Source organism: Panthera pardus, unplaced genomic scaffold (assembly GCF_024362965.1).
Source record: "Panthera pardus isolate Hobbes unplaced genomic scaffold, ASM2436296v1 HiC_scaffold_24, whole genome shotgun sequence".
In the NCBI taxonomy this organism is placed as follows: domain Eukaryota; kingdom Metazoa; phylum Chordata; class Mammalia; order Carnivora; family Felidae; genus Panthera; species Panthera pardus.
In genome coordinates, this window is record NW_026526810.1 from 48120541 (window position 1) to 48133307 (window position 12767).

Here is a 12767-nt window from a genome sequence, read left to right on the forward strand (position 1 = left end):
GATTTGGAGGACTTGGACTTACTATTTTATTAGAATTTTCATGCTTTCTCCTCACTTTAGAGATTGGTAATTGGTCAAGAATCATGGTTAAATTCTTAGCATCTACTTTTAATACCTCCTGGGAAAACCATCAATAAGTTATCATTAGCCTACTACACACTTCCTAAAAAAAATGAATTCATTCAGCTCCAAATGTTTATCTAAGGCATGGGAAACTTGGTTTAATTCCCTAGATATCTGTAGTGTCATCAATTTTATCCAAATATTTAATCTAAATTCTATGTGCTGTCATTTCAGGACATTATGTCTGGTTTTCTCCTCATCAGTTAATCTATATAATAGTACTCTCTGGCTCATTCCGTGCTTTTATATTTCTGTGGACAGTTACCACCCCAAATGCCTTCATTTTATTTCTGAGCCAGTTCTCTTTTTCTTGTCTCAAAGGCCATCATTTGGAAATATTTATCACTTTTAGTTGGTCTCCCATGAAATCTGAAACATTTTTTATCTACTTATTTAAATTCAGGATCACGGCCTTTGCTAGTCCTTGCTCTATGAATCAAGGAAAAGGGCTCCTGTCCAAACTGCCTTGCCATTTTCTTATCACTGCCTGTACGCACTTGGCTCGCCTAAAACAACACAAGGTGAACAGGGAGGGAAAGCACCTTCCTGGGATGAAGTGGCTCTTACCACAAAGACTTCACAGCAGATGCAAAGGCCACTGTTCTTGGTAAAGGCATGAGTAATGTCCAAGAGAGCAGGTCTTGTCATCGGTCCCCCTGTTAAGACAATGCACTGGGGCCTGGAAATGGAGAAAAGAAGATGTGAAATTAGCCGTTTCAAGAAGCCTATGAACCAGAACAACCCTGATGGAAATGGCAGGAACAGAGGGTTTGGCAAATGGGAAAACTTCTCCCCTAAATAGTTCTTGGGTTTCTCATCAGAATTCTTGAATCATCCTACCTGTTCATCTTGCCATCTTTGTATTCTTAGTTCATTAGTCATGGCAAAATGTGAAGTACAAAAAAGGTGGTCTTGGGTTTACCCCTGTTTTCTTCCCTCCAGATACTACCCTATCCTAAATCCCCAATGTGACCTCTTACTCTCCAGCTGGCCTTTTCATGCTGCTTTCCTTCATCTTCCTTGCAAAGCTCATTTTTTTTAGGTTCCATTCAAAATAAGATATAACTAATGAAGAGTTTAAAATGTTACTTTTCCTAAGAGAATTCAGTAAGCCACAAAGCCTTAAGCTGAAAGAAGACAGCACCAATGATTAAGGTTTTGGGGGATTTGGGAACATCTCTCTAAAATCACACTCTTGGATCACCTCTCTATTTCTGTGCATGGAAGGTGACACCTGGCATTATGATGGTTTATAGTTGAGAGTGGGCATAGCTCAGGGTGGAAGAGAAGAAACACTCATTCATAGAGGTGTTGTCATGAAAATGAGGCAGTTTTGTAGGACTGCCTATTCTGAGAATATACCCATAAAGTGTATCACTACTCTAGTGCATTTGTCTCCCATAAAGGAAAACCACTTTCAATGTAGAGCAATGCCAAGATGCCTGAGAGGTTAACTTTACCTGAAATTTTTCACATGGTCTTCCACGGTCGTTAATTCCAGGGCATTGTCTAATGCGCTCACATAAGAAAGAGCCTGTGTGGAGGAGCCCCAGTTCACATCTGTGGACAATGGAAGAATTTGGCATTAAAAGCATTGACCTTCCCTCTGTGTAAGCTGTTGCCTTCTATGATTTTCCTTGGCTATCTCATCAGTGAGGAGTGCCCAAATTAGAGAAAACACAATGTGGCATTTCCTAGAGATACCATTGTGTCCTTTTATGAACACTTTATGAATTCTTAGAAGTGAGATCTCTCTTTCCAGCTAAGGGTCAGACTTTAAAGATTCGGCTCCAGAAATTTTGCTTGGTGAGAGAGGCTATGTGACAACCACGTTGCAAGTGGATAGACTTGGAAAAGGTTAGTCCCTAAGTAAATTCAAAAGGTCTTCATAAATTCTTGAATTGAAAAGAAAAGAGGCATTTCTGTAAACACAGATAGTGTGTAGCAATCTTTATATTTTGAATAGTAAAACTGAATAGCTCAGGGATTCTTCCTCTTGGGTGTCTATAAAGAGAGCTTGGCAAGCATTTTAGTTTGATGTTTTAGGGCCTGATCTTCGTAATAAGGGAGGGAAGTGCTACCATCTCCTACCATTTTTTTTTTAAATAAATTAAATATTAGATGGGGCCTCTAAACTTTATAAGAGGCAGTCCTGATGGGAATGTACAGACTTACTCCAGATGGTAGATAGAGTCATCTCCCTAGTCTTGCTTGGAAGAGGCAGGGAGATGGTGGGGAATAATTATCTGGAGGAAAAAAAAAAGACTAATATTGAGTTAGTATTGATTGCACCAGGTATTTAGCATACGTTAGGTTATTTTGTTCTTATAAAACTCCTACTAGTCAAATGGATATTTATAAGTAAAAAGTGAACCTTGAACCATTCCTCATACCATGTGTAAAAATTAACTCCAACTGGATAATGGGCATAGATTTAAGATCTGAAACATTAAAACTTTTAGAAGAAGCTTGTGACCTTAGATTAGGGAAAGATATCTTAGATTAGAAGCAAAAAGCCAAATCATAAAAAAAATGATAAATTAGACTTTCTAGAAATTAAGAGGGGTGCCTGGGTGGCTTAGTCGATTAAGCATCCAACTGTCATGATCTCACAGTTCATGAGTTCAAGCCCTGTGTGGGGGTCTGGGCTGACAGCTCAGAACTTGGAGTCTGCTTTGGATTCTGTGTGTGCCTCTCTCTCTGCTCCTCTCCTGCTACTTATCATTCTCTCTCTCTCTCAAAAATAAACATTAAAAAAAAATGAAAACAACAACAAAAAAGTAAGGTGACTTGGTTAAAAGCAGGGAATAGACTAGTCTGGAATCAGGCCTCGTGCTGACAGCGCAGAACGTGCTTCAGGTTCTGTCTTCCACTCTCTCCCTCTGCCCCTCCCCAGCTTGTGTTCTCTCTCTAAAATAAATAAATGTTTTTAAAAAAAGAAATTAAGAATGTCTGTTCTTCAAAACAAACTGTAAGGAAAATGAAAAGGCAAGTCATAGTCTTGCAGAAAATATTTGCAAAACACGTACCACTAAAGGATTTACATCTAGAGTATATAAAGAACTCTCAGAACTGAATAATAAGAAAATAAATAGGCACAAGAAAATAAATGGGCAGAAGATTTAAACAGGCATTTGACCGAAGAAGATAGATGGATGGCAAATAAGATATTCAATATCATTAGTCATTAGGAAAATGCAAGCAAGTCATAATGATAGGACTCCACATCTATTAGAAAGTTTTATTTATTTTTTTAATCAGCTGACAATGCTAAGTGCTGACAAGGATGTGGAGCATGAGGACTTTCATCCCTTGTTGGTAGGAATAGAAGATGATACGGTTTCTGTGCAAAACAGCTTGGCATTTTTTTATGAAAAAAAATGTATATACACACTCTTACTACATGGTCAGAAAACCCACTCTTAGATATCTCACTCCTAGAGCCATGAAAACAGAGGTCCACATAAAGTCCTGTGTGTGCATGTTTATAACAGCTTTACATACAATCATCCCAAGCTTGAAACAACCCAAATGTCCATCAGCAGGTGGATGCAGTTCTTAAATTTTTCAGATATATTCATACAACGAACTACTACTCAACATACATGAACAATCCACTTACACATGCAATAACATGGATGAATCTAAAAACATCCTGTCAAGTGAAAGGAAGCATACACAAGGCTACAAAATGCATCATTCTATGTAATACTCTGAAAAGGCAAAGCTATAGCAACCAAAATCAGAACAGTGGTTACTAGGGGCTGAGTCAGGGGGGGAAGAGATCAAATACACAAGTGTGAAGGAACTTTGGATGATGATGGAAATGTCCTCTGTCTTGGTTGTGGTGGTGGTTACAAGACTGTGTAAATCTGTCAAAACCTATAGACTGTACATCTAAAGGGGATGTATCTTACCATATGTAAATTATGCCTGATGCGTAAAGTAGTAAAGAAAACAGCAAACAAATCCCTCTAAGCTAGTTACTGCCTCTCTACTTTCCTTGTGCAGTACAGGTAGGGGACATAGGAAGGTGGCTGGGGGCCATCTGGCTCCCGAGACTAGGCCTCTCTGTACCACACTCTGCTCTCTAGCTTCTCCCAGTTTCAGCCTATCCTTCTCGTTGATTCAAAAGTTAACACCCAAAGTTCAGCTCTAATTGAATGATCTATGGCAGCTTCTTGTTGCTCACAGAATCCTTAGCATGACATTATGCTTCGTATTTATCTGGCCCAACCTACTCCTCTGCCCCTTCTCCTTAGCACCCAAGAACTCCATCTGTGTTACAGGCCTTGAGCCATGTTCCTGCATGCCTCCTAACTTCATTCATGCTTTTCCTTCTGCCCAGAATAATCTTCCCTGACTCTGTCTGATTTGTTCATTTAAAAAATATTTATTAAGTGCCTACTGAGTGTTAGTCCTGGGAATGCAAGCCACGAACCAGAAGAGTCTTCCTGGACAACCCTAATCAGAACTAATCGCTCCCTCTCCTTTTCTCAGTAGTTCGCTCATGTCATTGCATGGTACTTCCTATATTGTATTATGGTTACTTGCTTGTATGAGGGTCAGTGAACTCCTTGAGGATAGGGACTATATCTTATTTAGCAGGATTCTGAGAAGGTGATATAACGGGGTTTGGTATCATACACTCTACTTAAAATGTCAGCTCTAGCTCATCCTGTCACCTTGACAAACGGTCAACTCTTTGAACTTCAGTTTCTTCATCTGTGAAATGGGTCTAATGATACCTGATATACAGCATCATTGTGACGATTCAAGGAGTGCTTGGTATATATGGTATATATGGTTAACTATTATGTTATATTTTTAATATCCACTGTTCACATAGCACACCTAAGCACATAGGAGGTGCTCAATAAACATTTATTCAATGAATGGTTAGTTAGGGAGTGCTTTGGAAACCCCCTCCTGTACAGTCCTTATCTTACCTGGTTTCTTATAAGTCACGTATATATAGAGGAAGAACTCGATGACATAGGTGATGACAGCTGCCCACCAGTTGATAACAAACATGACTGCACAGCACAAAACAGCTCCAAAAAGAGATACCCACATGTTGTAAATTCCATATGCAGGTCTCCATCCTGAAATAAAAAAATCTCAGTGCATAAGAAAAACTTTCACACTATTACTTTATACCACTACATATGATTAGAATGCAGCTTGGGGTGCAGGTTGAACATCCGCCTTTGGCTCAGGTGTTGATCTCACGGTTCATGGGTTCGAGCCCCACATCAGGCTCTGCCCTGACAGCGTAGAGCCTGTTTCAGATTCTGTCTCCCTCTCTCTCTGCCCCTCCCCCACTTGAGTTCTCTGTCTCTCTCAAAAATAAACTTAAAAAATTTTTTAGATGCAGGCAACAGTTTTTCCTATCATGAAAATCAGAACTTTTAGGTCAAGTTCCCTATTCTGTTATTAGTTTTCTGTGACCTTGGGTTCCTGGCCTATGAAGGCATACTAAATAAGAATGCTATAAATATAAAAAATGTGTTACTCATGGCCTCTTTGTATTTCCAGCATGCCCCAATAGTCTTCCCAAACTATGAAATCTTAAGCCTCTGATATCTATGCCATCAGGAGTTAAAAGGAGTTAGGAGAGATGGAAAGAGTAGGGTCTAGTGGGGAGGAGGGAGAGACACTCCTTGGTGGCCCAAGAAAGAGGAGGTTAAGACAACGGGCTTATTGTTCCTATGGAGAAGGTAGAGCTTCATCAAAAGTCAAGCCAGTAACTTCCTGATAGTTCTGTCTTTACCTTCTTTATGTTAAGAGGATAGTGATTGCCCTTTCAGAAATAATAATCTATGAGAAAAAGGGAGAAGTTTTTCTGTAATAGCTTTTAAACCTGATGCATTAACGTTTTACATTTTACAGTGAAAATATTTCTCATGGTTCATATATGCATGGAAGTTTCCCATGTTCCTTGCAGTGAAGAAGCTGGGAGACAGTATGGTCAGCTAGGGAAGTTCTGATTTGAAGGGTATTTGGTCTATGGGTGAAATACATATTAAATTTGGAGTTGCCAAAACACAACAGAGCGTTCAAAGTCTTCAGGAGCAATTTCTGAAATGGCCACCAGATGGAAATAGCACATTGAGAACATCCCTGGAAATGCCTTTATTTTTCCAAGTCTGGCTGTATGTGCGTGTGTGTGTGTGTTTGTGTGTGGCAGAGGCAGTATGTGTGTCATTTTGTGGGTTTGTGTATCCATGTGTCTCTGTGTTTTTTTTCCCTCTCTCTTTTTCTTTCTTCCTCTTTCACTCCTTCCTTTCCACTCTTTCCCCTTCCCATCTCTATGATTTCACCTTGCTTTTCAAAGATGAACATAACATGGCATGGAGGCACACATTTCTATACTTGTTGTATTCACTGACTAGAACTTTCTGTTCTCTGCTTAAAAGAAGACAACACAACAGAAACAAAAGTTCCTCAGTTGTCCTCTGAAGCCCAGTGGCCTTGAGTGGACAAAGGCTCCCCTTCTGTCCATATTTTGTCTTATTGGCAGCAGGTTTTGCAAAGGAAGCTTGTGACCACAGCAGGCCCTAACAGAGTGGAAATGTGTTTACATCCCTGATAAAGGCTCTCATGGTGAAGAACTTTCTGAAGGTCAATAGTGATGAGTATCTATTCTGGTGGAAAGGTAGAAGGAATTCTAATAGCGAATGAAAGCAAGGAAGAGGTGAGAGGTGACTAGACAGGGAAGGTTCTTTGGCGTGAAATTTTGCACCACTTTCAACCACAGTCTGAGGAGGGCAGGGATGCCACTGGTTTCAATACGAATCTGCATCGACTGTACTCAGCAGGTAATTATGGGAACTACTCATCCTTCTCTTCTGCACCATGGGCAGGAAACAAATTGATAGTAAGGAAGTTTCAAATATATACATTTATTCCACTTCTGTGGTCACTTTCACCCTGGAAATAAATAGTGGTGTTTTTCTACTGCTGAAATAAATGTGGTTTCTCTTGCAATGAATAATTTATTGCCGCAGGAGAAAATTGACTTTACGGTTGGTCAAAAAGGCCATTGCTCAAATGATTCTTTTTCTATTTCAGAAGTCACCCCCCAACTCACCAAAATAAAGTGGATTACGCTGCCCACTAGGATATAAGGAAATACATAAACACAGATTGAGCACTTTTCACGGACTTATTTCATCTTATTGAGACAAACTAACTGCCTTCTTAGGCTTATTTTAGTTACGAAAAGTCAACTTACCCGGAGATTTGGCATAAGAGGCATGGAAGCAGGAGAAATTAATAAGTGCATATGAGGCCAGGAAAAAGTTGGAGATGATGGGGGCGATGGTGTTCAGTTCCGCTGTGAATGAAGCAGAAGTGAGCATGTACATATGAGTGATGAGACCAGGGGCTGAACAGCTGTCACAGCCTGGAAGCTTGACTTTATTTGGAAATTGAAAACATAGCTAGCATTTGTCAAAGTTTAAGAAGTTAGTGATTTTTCTTTGGGATCGCATTCATTTAAAAATATTTTTTCAGCCGGGGTTTCCACAAAGTAAGATACAAGAAAACCTACCAATGAGAAAATAGACAATAGGCAAGACCTGTAATTCAAGTGGGCATGGGTAGAGGGTTTGGGGACTGGGCAGATGATAAACTCCCCTGTAGGTATTCCAGAGGTACCATATCTTCTATTCTTTGTCTGCTGTGGATACAAGGAGAAATTATTTTCCTCCTGTGTCACTAAGCTCTGCAGTGTGACAGATTAAATACCAGGGCACCAGCAATACCCAATTGGAAATCTCTATACCCAACTTACTCTTCTTGACTCTCAACTCTTGCTAGTCATTTGCTGCCCCCCCCCTTTAAACATTTCTAGAGAGTTCTACCTCTCAAGGTGTGCCAGAAAATTTTTACCCCAGTACCTAAATATCCAATATGATTTAATCCTAGCTGAATTGTTTACTGTATGATATAGGAAATAATTCAGAGACATTATCATTTAACTGTCAACCACAGTGATGCAAATACAGGTGGCATCTGGGTGTGATTCTAGACCATAGATGCCAGCAAGGAATACACAAAAATGGCTGCCATGAAGTTTGTGCCATGAAGCTAGTCTACACTGTTCTCAGTGATTTTTAAGGATATTATTTAATTTATACAATTTTCTAACACTTGGGCTATTTGATCACATAAATGCATTATAGGGCAATGATTTGAGGTGTTATGCTTAAGTTATAGAATGGAAGCTTTTCTGTAAATAATCACTTTTCATTTAATCTTTTAAAAATCTAAAAAACACAGACAGTCATATTTTCTACCTCTTCAACCTTGTAGAAATCTTATGAGGATTCAGGAATTACAGTCACTTCCTGAGTTCATGTGATGATGAGGGGCCTTTGTTGTTTAGTGCCACTGTGCTGAGGAAGGCTCTGCCCTTCTAGGCACAGTTATCAGGGCCTTGCTTTTGGCTTCTTTTCCTCTGATAGGCTCACCAGCAATGGTAGCACCTTAGGGAGGAACGAGGAACGTGCAGGCTAAAGATGATGAATGTGCCTCTCCAAGATTGTGCAGCTGTTCCTATATCGCTTTGGAGAGGAAGCCGAGATTACAGTCTGGGTAAGTGGTTCTCAAACCTTAGTGGTCTACAAATCTCCTGAGGAACTTGAAAACATGCAGGTTCCTTATCCCCAGAGACACTGATTCTAATTCTGGGGTTGGGTCTCAAAAACTGGCATATTAACAAACCCCAGGTGATTCGGATTCTGATATAAGTGGTCAATGGACCATATTTTGAAAATGACACTTCAATTCTCCTGCTAGCTGCCAAACCAGGAGAGGTAGAGACAAGTGGCACCTGGGGAAGACTCTGGAATTACACAATATCAGGGAGCTTGGAGGAAGGATTCTCTTGCGTTGGGTTGGATGGATTTCCAACATTCAGATTCAAAGTCTACCTCAAGTCCTCGAATGCTCTCTACACACAAGGATTCCTTGGATTAGACAGACTCCAATAATCTGAATTGGGATATTAAACATAAAACAGGTAACTTGTCAAGCTAAAAAGAAAACCCTAACAGTAATCAGAAGAATTCCTTGGCTTTCAGGAAGCAAGAGAAAACTACGAACCAATAAGAATGAAGGCCATGGCTATAACAAAAGTGAGAATGTATCCTCTCAGGGGTTCATTGTTTTTCCCATATCCCTTTGCAAAGAACTGCAGGGCTTTGTAGATGTTGTCCTTGCACAGCGCCTAATGGAAAAGAAGAGGAGATATTCGTCATTTATATCTATGCACATTTTCCCTAGGTGATTCAAACAAGAAGATTTGGGGAAAGATGAAGTGGTACATGATATAGGCACAAGTTAACACTGCAGTTTATCATTCTTTATATTATTTGAATCGATCTTGACTATGTGGCAGACAGCATTTGAGCCAGATGCAAACGTTAAACTGTTTCAGAAAATGATGGAAGATGATTGCTCGTGAGAATGAGTATTTCAGCTTGATCCAAGTTTAGTGGAAACAGATGTAGGGAGAGGCACATGCTCTTGTGCTTGTATCACCTGGAACACTTTGGGTGCGCTGACGAGAGAGGCCAGGGCTGAGGACAGCGTTGCAGAAAAGATGCCAGCAGTGATGAGGGGGCCAAACCCTGACACCATGCTCATGACCTTGAGAAAAGACATTCCAGTAAGGAGACTCATCCATCACACAATTAAAAAAGAAAGTCAAAATTTTATCCAAATGCTTCCCTTTCTACTTTCTGTGATTTGGAATCTCCTTTACAAGTTAATTGCTTCTAACCAGATTGCCCCCCGCCCCTGCTTCATTCTCGAGTTCCTCAATATTTGTTTTTTTCAAAATGGACATGGCCATTTTGTTGTCATTGTTTATAACAATAAGAAATGCTCACCACAATACATCCAGAAGATACTGGAAAGAATAAATAAGGAAATGATTTCAAGGACTTTGACAACATTACCCCTGTCTTTTTGGGCATATGTTTCCTGGACAATGGGAAATCCTATCCAGTAGGAACTGGTATTTAAATAAGTTTTGGGGAGGGCTCAGTTGTTTTCTGGTCTTCCGAAAAGCTTTAGACTTTCTTGTTCTTCCTGCACATAGAAGCTTTTGAAACATTTGCTTTCTCTGTGATCATTAAATATAATTTTAGATCTTAGACATGATGAGATTCTATCAATTTAAGGCATATTTTGGAATAATGACTTCAACTGAGTTAATTTCTCTTTGTTGGTTGTTAAAATGTACGAATGAAGCCTTCAAGACAAATTTGCCTCTCCCTCTGCTCACCAATCATTCAGACAAATTGATGTTTCAAGTTCTGCAGCTTTCCCAACTTCCCTTCTTCCTCCCCCCTCATTTACCTCCCCTTTTGCCACTCACAATTTCCTTCTTGGCCTTGTTTTGCAGGCACTCCAGGACCACATTGGGGCCCTTTCCTAAACTGAAGTCCATGCACAACGTGCATTCCAAGTGCTAACTATCTAAGTCTCTCCTTCTCCCCGCCATGGAATCTTTCATAATTGATTGGAAGATGCATAATGTCAGGTGGTAATCTTTCTCTGGTAATGCAATTCATACAAGGGCCCATTCTCTTCCCACCACAGTAAACGTAACCACAGGATTTACCACTACATAATGCCTATAGGGTTCCCTTCCCTCACTCATGAATTGTTCCTTGCTGAATTCAAATGGATCCACAATCAATCATTTGCAAAGTCAGAAGTTTCATTATACTCCACATGACATTCTACAAATGAAAATAGCAATCAACTTTTTTTTTTTTTTTGGCCATTCAAACCTGGAAATTGTTCATCAGCCCATATTCACATGGTTCATGCCGACATCTTGAGAAGTCGTAGCCCAACCCACAGGCTGCTGAACCATTGCAGTTCATCCCAGAAATGATTGTGTCATTCATGCTTCCAGTGGCATCTCGGACCACACAGGCTCCTGGGGAAACAACCATGGCTTGTCATTTCTTTATAAGTGTTCTGCCCCCTATAAGGTTTTCTTCTGAAATCATAGTTTACTTTGAGTCTGAGCAGGTCCATTGCCATCCTCTCTTGTCATTCTGGGATCAGGTACCTGGAGGTTCCCATTCTCAGAGGCTTGAGAGTGCCCCCTGTCTCTAACAAGCTGTCACTTCCACTGCCTTGGGTGCTTTAAGTCCAAGCTTTCACCTACCTCTTTAAGACACTTGGGGTTGGAACCCTATTACTTTCTGAAATGCACATGGCAATGCTTTTCACATAATATGTATTCGATTCATATATCTGGCTTGGTACTACTGATCAGGTGTTTTGCAGGTAGAAGGATTTATTTTCTCAACGGTGAGAGAACCAAGGGGTAGCATTATTGAATTCCGGTAATTAAGAGAACTGAGCCCTTGTTTTCAACTAATGATAGTCCTTTCATAATTATTTAAACATAGCTTTAATTCTACTTTATATAGAATTTTAATGGTTTAAATAATAAAGAAATGGGAGATAAAATATTAAGATTTCCTTGGTACTATTAATGGTCAAATAATATTCTATCAAATATCAGTGTATTCCATTATTTTTATACATTTTGGTATTTCTGTTATTTTCTACTATAAACATTCTATTATGAACATCTTTGTACACAAAATTTCCTTCCATATTTCAACATATTTCTCTAGGGTAGATTCCTAGAAATGGAGTTATGAACTTTTTAAAGATTCTTGATAGATATTTTAATCACTGACTTTCCTTAGGAATTTTATAACTATAATCTCTGCCACTATGTATTTGATAGGATTATTGAAATATATGACTATACATGGGAAATATGTAGAAACTTTTCTGAACCACCTGAAGGATACATGTTTTGCAAACTAAATCCCAACCAATGAAACTGTTCATTCTGCAATTCCAACTCCAGACAGTAGGAGTCATCATCCCTTGCTATTAACTTCAAGAGAGGTCTCAGTGACAGGTACCCCGTCAGGTGGTAATCTTTCTCTGGTGATGCAATTCATACAAGGGCCCATTCTCTCCCCACCACAGTAAACATAACATGACAGGACTGCTTAAACAGTTGAAATCACGGATGTTGGTTACCAAGCAAAACCATCCATTCTAGATTTTACCTTTATGCTTTGTTCTTTTATGTTGAGCTGACTTTTCTGAATCATATATTTTGGCTTCTGCATTATACAACTCCCCAAATTTCAGTGAAGCCAAGCCATGAACCATAACTAATGACAGGCTATAGACCTCATGACTATCCTCCTCTCCAGGGAAAAGTATAGAAACAGATTTTCCGCCCCAGGCAAAAACTGAAAGATTCTCTGAAATCAGGTCTATAACTTTACTCATTCCTTCATTTTTACTTCATGTGAGATAGAAAACCATTTGGGAAATTTAACTTAAGGTGATTTCAATGTCATTTAAAAATGTGTCAATTTTCTAAAGTATTGGAATAAAATCTCTTTACATGTAACTAAACTTGAAAATGCCACAGCAATATAGCTAACATTATCCATTTTCCTCAAATAAGAGACAGTGAGAGGAGCAAGAATCTAAGTTAACTGTTTTGCTTTTTTCTCCACAAACCAAAGTAAGATAAATGCAGTTCCCCAATTTCCTTTAAGTAGAGGACTACTGGGATG

The 12767-nt window shown here is 39.4% G+C and overlaps 1 protein-coding gene across 3 annotated transcripts in view; it reads right to left on the minus strand.

The window, feature by feature from the left end:
- Window positions 1-12767, minus strand: part of SLC12A1 (solute carrier family 12 member 1) — a 101976-nt gene that overhangs the window by 42482 nt on the left and 46727 nt on the right. For all 3 annotated transcript variants that reach the window (XM_019442196.2, XM_019442195.2, XM_019442194.2), the window contains exons 10-16: window positions 10932-11083; window positions 9673-9780; window positions 9235-9358; window positions 7361-7462; window positions 5073-5228; window positions 1584-1683; window positions 691-802 (exon numbers count right to left, since the gene is read on the minus strand). In XM_019442196.2, coding sequence (XP_019297741.2) covers window positions 691-802; window positions 1584-1683; window positions 5073-5228; window positions 7361-7462; window positions 9235-9358; window positions 9673-9780; window positions 10932-11083 — 854 coding nt within the window. The remainder of the gene's footprint in view (window positions 1-690; window positions 803-1583; window positions 1684-5072; window positions 5229-7360; window positions 7463-9234; window positions 9359-9672; window positions 9781-10931; window positions 11084-12767) is intronic.